Here is an 18,599-nt window from a genome sequence, read left to right on the forward strand (position 1 = left end):
AGACCGAGCTCGTATGCATCGTCGCCCAAATCTACGGCGGGAAAGAAGTTTGCCGCGAGCATGCTACTCTTCCCAGTCAACGTGAATGTCATAGACATGTCGACAAAACTGTTTAACGAATACTGAGTTAAATAACGCAATATCTGTCTTTAAATTCGCATGCATCGACCGTTCGAAGAAACTGCAAGCACAATTGTCCGCAGATGCTCTGATCGTAAGTTTGAACAGGTGTGTAATTGTACTGTATCTTCGTTACGTTTCGTCCGAGATATCGCACCAATTCATTCGGTGGTCGAAGATTGCCGAAACTGTCGAAATATACGACACGATCTCCCCTCTTTGCGTACGCTACCCAATGAGTACCTGGTCCTTCGACGCTATATCGCTTCGTCCTATATCAACGTACTGGAAGATATTATTCCATAAAGTTACTGTACCATACAGTAGAAATATATTACCTCTGCTTTTATTATATGCTTAAGAGAGAAGATGTGATTGTTTTGTATTGTTAAGAAGATAAGAAGATAAGAAGATAAGATTTGAATAAATATATCAAACAAGAGAGAGAAAATTGAAGTAATATATAAATGCACATATATAAGATACTTTTTTGTAAAACGCAAGAAGTTAAAAACTAATTAGAAAGAAATTGCTGCGCATTCTAACATTCTATTCTGTCAAACAATAAGCGTATTTGCCTAAACTACATATTCCACATAACGATTCGGATAGCGTAATAATTTTTCCGGCATTTTATGATTTTAATTAAATTTCTTTGTCTATAAATTATTTTTAATAAGATTTTTATTATATATTATTTTATTATTCATTATTATATATTTTTTATAATTATGTAATTTTTTGAATATGATATTAGCATACACTTCAATATGACATATTCAATAATTGCTTGATTATATTTCATTAATTTTTTGTGATTTCCTTAAAAATATTACGTGACTGATATAAATATGGAACTTTTTTATTTCAATTAGACAAAATTTATACATGTATGTGCTAAAGAGATAGATTATTGATTTCATATTCTCTTTTTTGCTTATAAACCTTATGGTTAATGCCCATCATATAATAAAGCGGAACATATAAAAAAAAATGGAAACTAATTTTTCAACGAAATCGAAATGCAAATCGATCGAATGCTATCAATTTTTTATTTAATACACTGTGCTTAAATGCAGTGTAAAAGAATACACATTCAGTTATTAAAAATTATTAATAGATCCGCAGAATTCCTTTCTTAATTTTTTTGTTTTTCTATCTACTATATCTCTTCTCCTTCTTTTCATGTTTGCTATCTTATCTTATTCTTTTTTTTATTATTTATTTATGTAATATTACAAAAGAATTAATAAAGATTCGCAAAATATATGAGGAATTATCAAAACAGATAAATAAAATTTGTAGCTTGAGTTTATATATAATGGATTCATTTTATTTAATTTTAAACGCTCCGGCAATGAAGTCTACACCATTCAAATTTTAATTTTAATTTAACACATATGCGAGCAGTAAGTTTTACATTTCTCGTCGTTCTTATAATATATATATATATATTTTTTTATCTACTTATATGTTTTAATTTTATGTTACTTATTTTATTTTCACTTTCGCCTATGCATTTATTTTTGATCAAATATGAATTTAAGATATACTCATTGTAGATATAGAGAGAATTGCAATTTAATGAAACAAAGATTCATACATATTCAACAAATATATTTCAACAAAATTTATTATAGTTAAATTAGGATTTTTATATAGTTTTTGAACATATATAGATTAATTAACTAATTATTTTTCCCAATACATAAATGATTTTTAATTTTATAGTTTAATTTAAGTAACAAATATTTCTGCAAACAGAAATTTATTTGTTTTGAAATATACAAATAATAATATTTATAATTCGAAAACAGCAACTATTATTTACTAGGAATTTTTGCATTGTGTTTTTGTTGCAAAGAGAAATGGCTAGAAATATGTTAAATTATGTATATCGCCAAAATTATCTCAGGTATCCCAGTATAACTTACAGAAGCATAGTAATTAATTGAAACAATCGGTAGTATGCATGGTACAGTTACGGATATAAGCTGCTAACATCGCAATGCAACATATATTAAGTCTTTCTGTAAAAATACTTCTTATATCATAACGATTCGTATGAAACATGATCAACATTATTACTCTGAAATATTAAAATAAAGTTATATTTGAATTATAAGAACGCTTTTATTTTAAATTTGAATGAAAATAAGAATCAATGGCATAACATATATATATTTCTCTATAATAAAACTGATCATTATAATTATCATTTCGTATAGAAGAGATATACATTTATATTATAAAAAAATACATGAAAGAAAAGGATTGAAAATAGACGTGCATATGTAGATTTTATTAATTTTATTTATATGTGTATATATTTATTAAAAAAAGGTAAAAAAAGGGCGCCAAGTTCATGCGGCACACACAATAAATTATTTTAATATAATTATAATATATCCTACAAAAATAATGATATCAAAAAATTGCGCCAAGAATATAAATCTTATGCGATAAGTAATTTCTTTTATTATTATTATTATATTATATATATATATATATATATATATATATATATATATATATATATTATATTTATATATTATATTATATATTATATTATATATATTATATATATTATATATGTTATATATTATATATTATATATATATGTATATATATATATATATATATATTATATTTATAATATTATTATTATTATTATTATTTAAAAATTAAAAACTAAAAATGAATATAAAACATAAAATTTTAATTTAAAAAAACTTGGCGCTGCCAATTTTATTAACATATGGTTAAGGTTAAAAGTATTGTTTAATTTCCTAAATTTGCTAAAATATGAATCAACAATATGTGTCCATTTTATTAACATATTGTTCAGCTAAACATAAATCAACAATGTGTCCATTTTATTAACATATTATTCAAATTAAAATTGTTGCTTAATTTCCTAACTTTGCTAAATATAAATTAACAATATGTGTCCACTTTATTAACATATTGTTCAGCTTAAAAGTATTGCTTAATTTCTTAAATTTGCTAAATATAAATCAACAATATCTGTCCATTTTATTAACATATTGTTCAGCTTAAAAGTGTTGCTTAATTTCCTAAATTTGTTAAATATAAATCCCCGATATGTTTCCATTTTATTGGCAGCGCCAAGTTTTTTTAAATTAAAATTTTATGTTTTATATTCATTTTTAGTTTTTAATTTTTAAATAATAATAATAATAATAATATTATAAATATAATATATATATATATATATATATATATATATAAATATAATATAATATATAACATATATAATATATATAATATAATATATAATATAATATATAAATATAATATATATATATATATATATATATATATATATATAATATAATAATAATAATAAAAGAAATTACTTATCGCATAAGATTTATATTCTTGGCGCAATTTTTTGATATCATTATTTTTGTAGGATATATTATAATTATATTAAAATAATTTATTGTGTGTGCCGCATGAACTTGGCGCCCTTTTTTTACCTTTTTTTAAAAAGGTAATTTTTTTGGGATTATATCACTTCTTTTTTTAGTCCAATTTGCTAAGAGATATTATATTATATTAAAAAAATATATTTATATATATACATATATACATATATACATAATTTATTGTGTGCCGCATGAACTTGGCGCCTTCTTTTTACCTTTTTAAAAAAAGGAAATTTTTTTAGAATTATATCATTTATTTTTTTAGTATATGTTAAACATTTTTAAATAAATAAAGAACGCACCAGCAACTCCTTATATTTCATCAAAAAACAATTTTCCTCTTTGCTTACTATAGAAATCAAGATTTGTTTAACTTTTTGTATGTACAAATTTTTAGTTTTTTTTTTATAACATTTAATAGATATTATTTGCTAGCTATCTTTTGTAAAAATATTATAGAAACATCTTTCGCACCTCTAGGCCATTGCCTTTTTTTAACTTGCATATCATCAACTTCAACCCAAATACTAGATCTTCCTTCTCTACATATACTTACATAATGACCTTCATTAATAGATGAACCATGATGAAATATAGCATTCATTGTCTTATATGATTGTCCAGCTATTAATACCTTAGTTGTTGGGACAGCACGTAAATTAAATTCAGATGTTGTTTTCATTAATTTATCATCCTGTGATAAAAATAATATTAAATGAATAACAATTATCTCTTTTGTTAATGTTATTTCATTTTTATATATTATATCATTTCCAGTACAATATTCACATGATTCATTATGTGATTGATACCAATGTGAAAACGTAATGTTTAAGAAATCATTAAGATTAAAATTTTTCTTCTTCAAATTATTAACTGGAATTGAAATAATAATATTATTATTATGAGTAGTTTTTGTATAATCACAAGTTTTACATCGCTTAGTACAAGTTATTTGATGCTCCATCAAATTTTTTATACATTCATATTTTTCACAAAGAGTTATAAGAAAATCAAATGCATTATGTTTTATAATGCTCGAAAAATGTTCTCCTAAATATTGACGTATTGCATATGTATTTAAATTATGCATTCCAATTTCATATCGATGCATTAACAGACGTAAAATATCTGATTTATCACAATTAAACAATTGCTGTCTAATAACATTTAAATGCAATAAACATTGCAATACTGCATTTGCATAACATGAAACCTTATCTGTATTTTGGAAACCATATATGATCCAAGCAGTACTGTTTGATCTACATTGAACTTTGTGATTTAAACTTGATTTTTGAACAGAAGCAACTACTTTTGGTAATGCCCATAGGGCATCTTTCACTTTGTGATGGTGTTCTTTTGCTATGATAATCATTTCTGCTTTTGGTTTATGTATCCGTTTTAAACGATTATATTCAATAATAGCTTCTTGACTGGCTATTACTGACGAAGGATCGAAATTAATTAAATGTAATCCTTCGAGAGATGTTACTCGTGACAGTGCAACATAAGTTTGACCACAACTAAATACGGAATTACCGATGTCCATAATAGCATTTTGCAAACTCAATCCTTGACTTTTATGAATAGTGATGCCATAACTTAGAGATAATGGAAATTGTTTTCTAATAACATATGCTCTATCCATCACTTCAAATTTAACACTTACTCTTTCAATTGAATATTCTAAATCCGACGGTAAAAGAAGTTTGATCTTTTCTACGTTATCAGTAAACGTATCTTGTTCAATTGAAATCACTTTAGCAATGGCACCGTTTACAAGACCTAAACTAGCATCAATATTACGCCGTATCATAACTTTCGCTCCAATTTTAATTGTGATTTGTTTCGAAAGCCCAGCTGTTCTAGAATTATCATCATCATTATTTGATAATACTTTTAATACTTTCTTTTTTACATACGGAATACATTCAATCGTGTCTTCAGCTGTTAATAAAATTTCTTTAGAAGCAATACGACTTAACATTGCATTATTAATAACATCACACATATTACAAGTAGGCAATAAACATACAGTGTCAGATGATAAATTATTAATAAAACTACATAATTCATCTACTCTAGATTCAAAAGAATCATTTTTGAAAGATATTTTTCTGCTTTCAAGAATCTTACAATCAGATTTTGTCAATAAACCAATACGAATTTTTGATAATAATTCACGATAACAGTTATCTCCTTGTTGACGCATATTGATTATTAATTCCTCGTAATCAAATAACGTAATCCATAAATTAATAGCATTTAAAGAACCAAGATATTTAGCAACTTTTTCATTTGATAAATGTATAAAGATAGGATCTTCTCGTACAGGAGGTAATTGAAGCAAATCTCCAAATAAAAGAATATGCTTCCGAACCAACCATCGTCGCAATCATTAGTGTCAAATATTTCAGATAATCGAAGATGTATATACATTAACGTCAAATTAGACTAAAAAAATTACCCTTTTAAAAAAAAGGTAAAAAAAGGTGCTAAGTCCGCGTAAAAAACAGTATATGTATTTGCAAAATAGTGTATTATTAACTGTAAAAAACTATTGTAAAAAACCTGTCTCCAAAATAGTGTTATTTTAAAACTGTAAAAAACTACTGTAAAAAACCTATCTTCAAAATAGGATTATTTTAATCTACAAAATAGTTATTTTAATCTGCACAAAATAGTGTTATTTTAAACCGTAAAAAATTGTTCTACAAATTATTTTAATTTTGTGTAAAATTGTATATCCTACAAAAATAATGATATCAAAAAAATTGCGCTAAGTGAAAATAAAAACTTATAAAAATATTTTAACCAAAAGAAGTTATATAAAATGTTGTTTTAATTTTCTACATTATATCCTAGAAAAATGATGATATCCAAAAATTACGCTAATTGAAAATAAAAACTTAAAATATTTTAACTAAAAAAAATTGTACAAAATAATTGTTTTAATTTCCTACAAATAATATTAAAAAGTTGCGCCAACTGAATAAAAATTTTCACTATAAAATATACATTTCTTTTTTATTTCCAATATTAAAAGAAAAATGATATTAAATGAATTGTAATATATCTATTATAAAAAATCGTTGAAAATATGAACAATCATATACATTGCAATAATCATATGCATATATCCTGAAAAGTTTAATTGAAAAAAAAAAAAGGAAATGATAATACAAAATACAAAATTAAAAATTATTAAAAAAATTAGAAATTAGAAATTAATAAAAAAAAAAATAAAAATTTATATAAAAATTAAAAATTAATACATATAAAAAAATTTTAGTTAAAAAACTTAGCGCTGCTAATTTCATTAGCACATTATTCAACGTAGCAGCGCTAAGTTTTTTAACTAAAATTTTTTTATATGTATTAATTTTTAATTTTTATATAAATTTTTATTTTTTTTTTATTAATTTCTAATTTTTAATTTTTTTAATAATTTTTAATTTTGTATTTTGTATTATCATTTCCTTTTTTTTTTTTCAATTAAACTTTTCAGGATATATGCATATGATTATTGCAATGTATATGATTGTTCATATTTTCAACGATTTTTTATAATAGATATATTACAATTCATTTAATATCATTTTTCTTTTAATATTGGAAATAAAAAAGAAATGTATATTTTATAGTGAAAATTTTTATTCAGTTGGCGCAACTTTTTAATATTATTTGTAGGAAATTAAAACAATTATTTTGTACAATTTTTTTTAGTTAAAATATTTTAAGTTTTTATTTTCAATTAGCGTAATTTTTGGATATCATCATTTTTCTAGGATATAATGTAGAAAATTAAAACAACATTTTATATAACTTCTTTTGGTTAAAATATTTTTATAAGTTTTTATTTTCACTTAGCGCAATTTTTTTGATATCATTATTTTTGTAGGATATACAATTTTACACAAAATTAAAATAATTTGTAGAACAATTTTTTACGGTTTAAAATAACACTATTTTGTGCAGATTAAAATAACTATTTTGTAGATTAAAATAATCCTATTTTGAAGATAGGTTTTTTACAGTAGTTTTTTACAGTTTTAAAATAACACTATTTTGGAGACAGGTTTTTTACAATAGTTTTTTACAGTTAATAATACACTATTTTGCAAATACATATACTGTTTTTTACGCGGACTTAGCACCTTTTTTTACCTTTTTTTTAAAAGGGTAATTTTTTTAGGGATATCACTCTTTTTTGTACTATATGTTAAACATCTTTAAATAAATGAGCAAAGAACCCGCCACCACCCCCGTCATATTTCATTAAAATTCGACGGTCCTCTTTGCTTACTATATAGATATTCAGATCCTTCAAACTTCTTTGCTATTCTTATTGCAAAAATAACGGATAATTACAAATCAATATGTCATTAGAAATCTACATTTATTATTCACAATTAATACTTATAAATCCATTAATGAATAATCGTTGCTTTGCTTATCTAATTTATCATTGAATATATAAATGGAACGGAGAAAAAGTGAGTTATTTTCCACTTTTTACAATGGCTAATCGCAAAAGGTAAGCATGAATATAAATACATTATATATATATATATATATATATATATATATATATAAATTTTATTAATATACAAATAATAGATAATATTGGTTAACCTTTATTTTAATCTTTTATCGTAATACACACATTATATGTTGCACGCGTGATACATATTATAAGAAAATATTAAAATAAAGATAAACCAAAACGTTATCTATCATTTTTATAAAAATATTTTATAATTTATATTATATATTTTCACTTCCAATAAAAGATAAAAACAAAAATTAATCACTTATCTATCATTTCTATAAAGATATTTTATAATTTATTATTTTATTATTCTATTATCTTAATCTTTTATTATAATGCATATGTATTGCATGCACAATACTTGGCTAATCTTTATTTTAACCCTTTATTATAATACATAAAATATATGTTATACGCAGAAATACATATAGTTATTCATCGCAATAATTAATGATTATTTTAATCCTTTATTATAATACATTTGTATTGTGCACGCAACATATAGCAATACAAATGCATTACAATAAAAGTTAACTAAATATTGTGCACGCAACAAATATGCACAATAAAAGATTAAAAATATATAAAATAATAAAATATTATAAAAGATCTTTATAGAAATGAAATAGTTTATCTTTATTTTAATTCGTTATTGTAATATGTATATGTTGTGCATGCAATACATATGTATTACAATAAAAGAATAAAATAAAGATAAACCAATACGTTTTCTATCATTTTTATACAAATATTTTATAACTTATATTATACATTTACAGTTCCAGAAACGAAAAAGAACCAGCAATTAATGATAATGAAACTCACAAAAGGTAAGCAATGATTATTAATAATATCTATAAAGATATTTTATAATATAATTTATTATTTTATATATTTTATTTCAATCTTTTATTATAATCTTCTATTATATATGTTTCACGCATGATACTGTTTAACTTTTATTTAAATGTCTTATAATTCATATATGTATTATACATACAAATACATATAATTACTCATCGCAATAACTAATGATTGTTATAATACATATATATTACTATATGTTGCATGCGCAATACAAATACATTATAATAAAAGATTAAAATAGACCATTAAAATTAAAACTAACCATTAGTTGTTGCGATACGTAACTATATGTACTTCTGCGTATAACACATATATATGTATTACAATAAAAGATTAAAATAAAGGTTAACCAAGTATTGTGTGTGCAACTCATATGCATTACAATAAGGATTAAAATCATAAAATATATAAAATAATAAAATATTATAAAATTTTTTATAGAAATGATAGATAACAATCTATTATTTCATTATAAAAATGTTTTATAATCTATTTTAATATTTTATTATCTTAATCTTTTATTATAATGCATATGTATTGCACACACAATACTTGGTTAACTTTTATTTTAACACTTTATTGTAATACATATTGTAATACATATATATAATAAAAATATAGAAATATATAATAAAAATAGATGACAAAGAATTAATTTTTATTTTAATCTTTTATTGTAATACAAAAATATTTTATATTGTACAATATATTTTATACATTTCTATTTTCAGATCTAACGAAAAGGAAAATGAAGAAAATCCTAAAAAGTAAGTGTAACACATTATATTATTAATACATATGCGTAAGAAATGATAGATAACAAGGGAATAAAAATTTATTTTACTATTTTTATTGTAATTCACTTATTGTAATTACTTATTTTTTATTGTAATTCATATTTGTGTTGCACACACAATACATATATGCATTACAATAAAAGATTAAAATGAAGATTAATCATTTATTATCTATCATTTCTACTATCATTTCTAAACATATTTTATAATATATATTTTATATGTTTCCATTCTTTCAGAACCTACAATATGGAAGAAATGGAGCCAGAAATTGAATTGTCGTCCTTTTTACGTGTTGAGGCTGAAGCGGCTTTAAAAGAAAATATAATACTTAAAAAAAAAATACAAAAATTAATGGAAACACAAAAATTAATGGAAACACAAAAAGAATCGCCGCCACCAACGATGGCATCACTACCACCGCCACTGCCGCCGTCAACGTCGTCACCGCTGCCATCGCCGTCAGCGTCGTCACCGCTGCCACCGCCGCCGTCGTCACCGATAACGACAGCGGGGCAAGTAAGAGGTAAATAATTTTGAATTATATAATTGGCACGTTAATTATAAAGGAATCAGCTAAATGAATCAGCTATGTTAAAAGTTAATAAATCTATTACATTTTCAGATTTATGAATTTAACATTGCCCAAAGTATTTTTAGCCTTCTATAGAATTAAAATTTGTATTTTCATGAATTTTTGTGTCGTATAAATTATATTTTACAAAAGAAATTTTTAATTCACAAATAATTATTTTTATATTTTAAAAGGCTAAAAGTATTTTGCGTAATGTTAAATTCATGAATCTGAATGTACATATATTAAAATTAGATTTATTAACTTTCAATATAGTTAATCCGTGCAGTTCTTCTTTAAATATTATATTCAAATAAAATAACATTAAAATATTTCTTTTATTGTAGAACAACCGCGTGCACGATGGGCTAGAGCGGGACGGTCGAGAGGACGAGCCCGAGGCCGAAGTTCCAATCCAAGAACCTCAGCCCGTTATAGAAATAATATTTTTAATTTTTATTAATATTTAAATGTGTATGCGTGTGCGTGTGTGTGTGTGTGTGTATCATCATAACATAGAATATTTTTTATAAATGTGTCTTTTTGTTTTTTCTTTCTATGCTTTGCACAAACTACTTTTTATTTTTCATTTCCTTTTGCAAAGCATAAGCTATTTTTAATTTTAAAAATTTAAATATTCTACGTTATGATGATATAAAAATATGTTTGTATATGTGTACATGCGTGTGCGTGTGTGTATGTAATATCATCATAGCATAGAGTATTTATTTTTTCTTTCTATGCTTTTGCATAAACTACTTTTCATTTTTAATTTTCTTTCGCAAAGCATAAGTTATTTTTAATTTTGAAATTTTGAATTTCAATACTCTATGTTATGATGATATAAAAATATGTTTGTGTGTGTGTGTGCGTGTGTATATGTGTGTGTGTGTGTGTACATCATCATACATAGAATATTTTTTTTTATAAATGTGTTTTTTCGTTTTTTCTTTCTATGCTTTGCATAAACTACTTTTTATTTTTAATTTTCTTTTGCAAAGCATAAGCTACTTTTAATTTTGAAATTTAAAAATTCTATGTTATGATGATTTCTTTTAAAATCGCTTCAGCCTCAACATGTAACGATGACGATAATTCAATTACTGACTCCATTACTTCTTCCATGATTAGTTTGTGCGTGTGCGTTTGTGCGTGTGTGTGTGTGTATCATCATAACATAGAATATTTTTTATAAATGTGTCTTTGTTTTTTCTTTCTATGCTTTGCATAAACAACTTTTTATTTTTCATTTCCTTTTGCAAAGCATAAGCTATTTTTAATTTTGAAAATTTAAATATTCTACGTTATGATGATATAAAAATATGTTTGTATATGTGTACATGCGTGTGCGTGTGTGTATGTAATATCATCATAGCATAGAGTATTTATTTTTTCTTTCTATGCTTTTGCATAAACTACTTTTCATTTTTAATTTTCTTTCGCAAAGCATAAATTATTTTTAATTTTGAAATTTTGAATTTCAATATTCTATGTTATGATGATTTTTTCTTTCTATGCTTTTGCATAAACTACTTTTCATTTTTAATTTTCTTTCGCAAAGCATAAATTATTTTTAATTTTGAAATTTTGAATTTCAATATTCTATGTTATAATGATTTTTTCTTTCTATGCTTTTGCATAAACTATTTTTCATTTTTAATTTTCTTTCGCAAAGCATAAATTATTTTTAATTTTGAAATTTTGAATTTCAATATTCTATGTTATAATGATTATATCAATTGCAATAAAATGAGCATTATATTTTTTCAATGCCATTGCTAGAGCTGTGATGACTATACCAGAACCACTACCTATTTCTAAACAAATCACAGGTTTCATCGCATGCAGAATGTCTAAATCTTCTTCCAAATCATCTATTAAAAGATACGAATCCTCAGAAGGATCATAAACTGTCTTAAGTTCTTCATCTGATAAATTAACTACTGGAGTTTCCATAAAATTTACGGTGAAAATTGTAAGAAATTTCTTTTATAAAACTTGCAAAGTAATCAATGTTAAGTAATAACAATCCGCTGCTTCAGCTCTATTTGACATATCCTATAACAAAGAGAATAGTTATGCATAAAAAATAATACTCTTCGCAACTTTTGTACGCAACTTGTAGTACATGATAGAAGCACAATTTTTTATAACATTCCAATAATTATATATGAAAATTGAAAATGATTTTCAAAATGCTCAAGAATTCTTGTAAAATAGGTAACAATAAGATATATATGTCGCTTGTGTAAGTAAATCGCAATTTTTTATCGTTACAATTCGATGAATAAACATATATTTTGCAATAAATAGTACATACTGTGAAAGAAATATAAGAATAATAAATATACGTAAATTTGCAAGAAGAAACGCGAAAAATAAATGTTACTATTATTGCATGCGCGCTGAAAACAGAAAACTTGACGTCACCTTGTGGCGCGAATTCTCTCGTCCAGTTGATCCACCGTAAGTTTCAAGAGACTCATAAGACCTTCCGTTAATGCATCCCGCGTCGGATTTTCGCAAAAGTCATCTATCTTGTCGTCGATAGATGTATTGTCACTCGCTGTGTCCACGTCCATGTTATAGCTGTAGTGAAGTAGACACTACCGTGTCTCTTGATATATATATATATATATATATATATATATATATATATATATATAATCTGAAATAATAATATAGATACAATCTAATCTAAATATATAAATGTTATATGTATATTATTAATTATTTTATATAATTACCTGAAGTGACACACTTAACCTTTTACAACATATTTATAAGCACCGTTAACGCCACAGAGCGCTACTAATGCTGCGTCGCGTGAATCACTGCTAGCGCATTCTTGTGGCAGACGTTGGAAACGTATTTCTGTATTTTCTTTGTTACGTTAAGAGGAGTTGATGACGACCATGACGACGTTTCTTAATCGAAATTTTCACATTTCAGACTTTGCATCATGATATCTCCGTTTACAGAGCACGTAGCGCAAAAATAAAAACACTTTTATTATTTAATTTAAACCCAAGCTATCGATTAATTCTATTAAGAACTCGATCCGTTGAGCGGTTATATGAGAAATAAAAATATCGAGTTATACTCTCAATCCGACTCGCGTAATAATACACGGAGTGCATTTTTTGCTTACGCTGGGACTTAGCAAAGACACTACCGTGTCTCTTGATATCATTGACACTTCATCAATTATAAAAAGAATAACATTCTTAAGATCTGCTCGTAAAACTTTCAATACATGATCAGATAGTGGTTTATACTTAGGAGTATGACCATGTTCGACGAGTAATTGAAGTAATCTATGAACTGTTAAACCATTTATATTAAACGCTGCAATACCTGTAGGTGCTGCTACAGCAGTATCTTTATTCAGATTTTGCTTTATCCAGCACTTAATAGTCTTGATTAAGAAACTTTTTCCAGTACCACCTTCTCCGCTAACATATAATCGTAATACTGATTCATCTGATTCTATAATATTGATAACTTTATTAAAAACTCGTTTTTGATCAGTATTTAATTTTTCTATCATCTCAGATACATTGATTTCTCGAATTACTTTATCACCAAGATCTTTGAAATCTTGCATTGCCTCTACATTTTGAACACCTATTGGATTGTCAGGATCATCCTGAGACTGTTGTTTTTGTAAGTCATCATCTAGACATTGCTGAACTAACTGTTTTGCAGTTTCAAAAGCTTTTTGCAATTCTTCTAATCTTTCATGATATTGTAATGCTTGTCCAAGATGCAGTTTTACTTTATGAAACGCTTCGGCGTAAGTATCGCATTCACATCTGAGATCCTCTAATTTTCGCCATGGTTTAAACATAAGCAATAATGAAAAGAAATAGTTTTCTGGTTGTGTATTAACACTATATCTATAATGATTAATAAGATATCCACGCTGTCGCCGTTTAAGATAATAACCATTATCTATTTTATAACATTTAATATTTTTATTTTTCGGTTTTATTTTCGAGATATCATACCACTGTGCAAATTCATAAAGAGACATATTTTTTAATTCATTTGGTTTATGTGGATAATGATCATCTATCAAAGATGGATAAAATATATTTGTAGATTCAGCATTAAGAGCTTCAATTTCTTTGCGATTTTTTAATTTCCTATATCTAATTGGGTTAACATCTAGCCATCTGAGAGTTGTATTTTGATCAGTTCCATACAAAGGAATACCTAATAATGCGTCAGCAGCTTCGAGAGCTCCACATTCCCTATTATTCGTAAATCGCAAAGCAATATTCCAAAGATAAGAAACTAATGATTTGTGTTTATTATTTTTACTATTAAGAATAATCTCAGATAATTCACTTTTTCCTGCTTTATTCATATATTTAGTAATGTACCAGGTAAGTAGCGATGATTTTTCACCAATAAATTGAATATCCATATTACCTTCCCATGCTGTAAGAAGAACAGGATTATAGTCATTTATATTAACTTCGTTATCCATTCGAGGAAGATCATAAAGTCTACTTTTATGTTTCAATTGTTTTCTTCCTGCTATCGAAGTTGCTATATCTCTCATATTCAAAGTTTCAGTAACAGGGCGAGGAAACCCAAAACGACATCGACGAATAACTTTACGTCCTACTTTTTTAGAGCGAAGACAATAATCGTTATGTATATGTTGCTGATGCGAATTAACACGCCTGTACAATAAAGGAGAAATATTTTGATCCGGCATTTTACAGCTTATATGTTGTAAAATAAATTTAGACACTTTTTCAATAACAGATTCCCCGAAAATCGGTGCATTTTTAATCCAAATTAATAAGTGAAAGTGTTGTATACCTCTACCTTGGTATTCTCGTCGCCAGAAGTAGTGCGTTACTTCTCCAATTGGATGATCCTCAGAGGTAATAAAATCAAGCATTGCTCGAAATTTATTATCGAGAAACCTAGATGTTGATACAGGATCTCTTGCAACGAGTACGCTAACGGATAAAAAAACGTCATCCATTTACTTCACGAATATATTCACCTAAATCTTCCCATAACCATTCACTCGGAATTAGGGTTAAAAACCATGTCGCAGGTCCATAGTGTTGCGTCATACAATTTAAATCACTTCTCGGTTTACGCCAATATTGCTCTGTATTTCTAAGTGTTGAAAATATTGTACTCAAATTAGATTCCAATAATTCTTTCGACATTGCGTCTAAATATTCTGCAGCTGTATAACGAACTCGCGAATTTGTTACGTTCATTTTATGAAAAATTCCACGATTTAATTGACGCATATTTGCATCATTCAATAAATAAAATAAATATTGTTGATTTAATCTATACTGTGGATGTTTAGATGTTAATCGACATTTAATAAATTCATGATCATAAAGTTTTACTTTTCTAGTTTCATGTTGTCCATTAATACCAAAAGGATAAATATCTGGAAAACACATCAAATCCAAATATTTTTCACGATTATCCAAAGGCAAGTCCTGAATTTTTAACATTTGATATAAAGTTGTTGCAGTTTTATTTGCTTTCTTTTCATATAAAGGATATATAGTATATTGTTCATAATAACTATCATCTTCATCAGTAATTTGAGTTAGCATTCCCTTCTGTTGTTGATTTTCTAATACAACTTCCACATCATTTTTCGTCTCTTCTACAGACTTATTTAATACTTCAAGTTCGTCATTCGTACGCGAAATAAATAATAAATCTTCATCAGTAACTTGAATTAACATTGCCTTCTGTTGTTGATTTTCTAATACAACTTCCATATCATTTTTCGTCTCGTCTACCGACTTATTTAATACCTCAAGTTCGTCATTCGATGTCTCTGTATTATTTTCTTCTTCCATTTGGAACTCTGAACTTTTTAATTTTGGCAAACATAATTCACTGTAATTATTTGGCAATATAATATGGGAATATAAAGCATTGTTGCGCTTTAACCACATTAAAGCGTCAAATACTTTTTTCACATCAACTATTTCTTCCCAAATAATCTTTGATTTTGTTGGGATTCTTCGAATTAAAATATAAAATTCGGGATTCATATCTATTGGATCAGTAATAGAACATAACTTATTCAATGTCTCTTGCAATGGAAGCGGTAAGTGAAATGTTCTACCTTTAACTTTTTGGACCATTTGTCTTTGAGGCAACTTTTTATTAATAACAGTTCCCATTTTAAAGATAGTTTGAAATGCTTTAGCCCTTTGTATAAGAATTTTTTCAAATGTGTTAAGAGATGATATTACTTCAGGCACATTATCTGTGAAGAGATTATTCAAAATGCAATACGCAGGCATTAGGCCATTACGAAATTTGCTTGCACAATAATTACATATATATTGCGCATTAATTTTGCGTTGTTGTATATATACTATTAAATTTTTCCAAAATTGATTGTCTATTTGAAGACTATTTACCTCAGAAACACTCCTTTTATAACACAATCTCTCACATGATATGCAAATATTTCGTGGCGTGTCTATTGAACGTTTAATAAAGGCCTTAAATGCTTTATGATAACGCTTTATAATATCATCATCGCTCAGAATTGTATTTAATTGTTGATGTTTGTACATATCAGCTTTTTCTTGTGCAGAAATTACAATTTTATTCAATGTATTCAAATCAGCATTAATTAATGCTTTATCTATATTTTCCATTTTTCGATAAAATCTAGTAAGTTGATAAATTAAACGCCTAATATATCTTACTTTTGGAAAATGAAGGGATAATAATTGAACTGGAAGAAATATTCCTTTACAAAGTGTTAAATCAATATAACAGCTATGCGTATGACCTAATTTTTCACTTGAAATCTTAGTTTTCATAGTACATTCATAAATACTTTTTATCAATTTTGATACATTCTTTAAAGTGCATATATTTATAGTTTCGAGAAATTCTTGATAACGGTTAATTAACGGTTTATCAATTTTACATAAAGTATTGCATGACCATGAATTTTTTAATTGGCCTTCTATTAACGGTAATATATTTATAACTTGTCCCTTTGTATTTATTATTAAAGGTTCTGATGAAGTTATATCGCGATATGTAGAATCAATAAAGTAATTTTCAGATGAGGCTGTATGCTTAGATATACCACATAATGCACGTAATTTTTCATCAATTGTAGAACATTCAGCCACAAGAGTTAAATTCACTTCTGATTTCTTTCTAATTAAAGTTAACATTTTGTATATGTTGCGAATATGACTATTTCTAATATGCATACACCAACGTATAATTTTTTCTGCTTCTAATTGTTTTTCAATATGACCTTTAATATTAATTTTTTTTACAATATCTTTTACTTTAAATATTTCTAAAGAATTACAAATTTTTATAGAATTTCTCGACCAGAACTTTTCATATTTTTTATTAATTTTTTGGACAATAGTTAGATTTTTTATTTCAGATATAGATTTTGTACTTTTTTTCAAATAATATCGCTTATTGTAAAGCCATTTACGATCAGGATTTAATTTTATTTGTCTATCTCGTTCGCGCTGAAAATCTTTGGAATAACGGATACGTTTTTGTATCCGTTTATTTTCTAAATCTGCTTTATATCGATATCGTTCTTTAACGCATTTATCTTCTGAATTCTGTTTATAACGATTGCGTTGTTTAGCGCGTTTATCTTCTAAATTCTGTTTATAGCGATTGCGTTGTTTAGCGCGTTTATCTTCTAAATTCCGTTTATAGCGATCGCGCTTTTTAGCGCGTTTTTCTTCTAAGTTCTGTTTATAGCAATTGCGTTGTTCAGCGCGTTTATCTTCTAAATTCCGTTTATAGCGATCGCGCTTTTTAGCGCGTTTTTCTTCTAAGTTCTGTTTATATCGATTGCGTTGTTTAGCGCGTTTCTCTTCTAAGTTCTGTTTATATCGATTACGTTGTTTAGCGCGTTTCTCTACTATGTTCTGTTTATATAGATCGTATTGTCTAATGTGATTACTTTCTAAATTTTGTTTATCAAGATTATCTTCTAAAACTTGCATATAGCGCAATCGCTTGTTAATGCATTGATTTTCCAAATCATATTTTCTTTTATTAATATTAATATTTTTTTCTAATTCATCATTATCACCAGATAGAAAACATTTTTGAACATATTTATTTTCAGAATTTTTGATTCTATAAATTTGTTCATTAATTGTAATACTATTTATTTCATTATCATTGCACACATTTTTATTGCTATTAATTTTGCAGTCATT

The 18,599-nt window shown here is 25.7% G+C and overlaps 2 protein-coding genes and 1 pseudogene across 2 annotated transcripts; 1 reads left to right on the top strand and 2 right to left on the bottom strand.

Annotated features, from left to right (window-relative positions):
* Positions 1-3,996: 3,996 nt before the first annotated feature.
* On the bottom strand, positions 3,997-15,430 carry LOC145975880 (uncharacterized; annotated as a pseudogene).
* Positions 7,652-10,364, top strand: LOC145975580 (uncharacterized). Its single transcript, XM_083106171.1, has 4 exons — positions 7,652-8,112; positions 8,907-8,957; positions 9,726-9,761; positions 10,031-10,364. Exons 1-4 carry the CDS (start codon positions 8,096-8,098, stop codon positions 10,323-10,325), a joined length of 399 nt encoding a protein of 132 aa, XP_082962297.1. The 5' UTR covers positions 7,652-8,095; the 3' UTR covers positions 10,326-10,364.
* Positions 9,646-13,384, bottom strand: LOC145975581 (SNAPIN protein homolog). The gene is made up of 3 exons (XM_083106172.1): positions 13,113-13,384; positions 12,796-13,033; positions 9,646-12,423 (listed from the first exon to the last, which is right to left on the bottom strand). Exons 2-3 carry the CDS (start codon positions 12,945-12,947, stop codon positions 12,381-12,383), a joined length of 195 nt encoding a protein of 64 aa, XP_082962298.1. The 5' UTR covers positions 12,948-13,033; positions 13,113-13,384; the 3' UTR covers positions 9,646-12,380.
* Positions 15,431-18,599: the final 3,169 nt, after the last annotated feature.

The sequence above is a fragment of the Camponotus vicinus genome, unplaced genomic scaffold, assembly GCF_025532165.1.
Source record: "Camponotus vicinus isolate PSW18456_S1 unplaced genomic scaffold, iyCamVici1.0 SCAF_8, whole genome shotgun sequence".
Lineage (NCBI taxonomy): Eukaryota > Metazoa > Arthropoda > Insecta > Hymenoptera > Formicidae > Camponotus > Camponotus vicinus.

Excerpts from the sequence above, each read along its gene's own strand:
- LOC145975580 (XM_083106171.1), top strand. Across the intron at positions 8,958-9,725 it reads GATAATGAAACTCACAAAAG|ATCTAACGAAAAGGAAAATG; the intron begins GTAAGCAATGAT and ends TTCTATTTTCAG. Across the intron at positions 9,762-10,030 it reads AATGAAGAAAATCCTAAAAA|AACCTACAATATGGAAGAAA; the intron begins GTAAGTGTAACA and ends CCATTCTTTCAG.
- LOC145975581 (XM_083106172.1), bottom strand. The coding sequence starts at position 12,947 with ATGGACGTGGACACAGCGAGTGACAATACATCTATCGACGACAAGATA. Across the intron at positions 12,424-12,795 it reads GAGAGAATTCGCGCCACAAG|GATATGTCAAATAGAGCTGA; the intron begins GTGACGTCAAGT and ends TCTTTGTTATAG.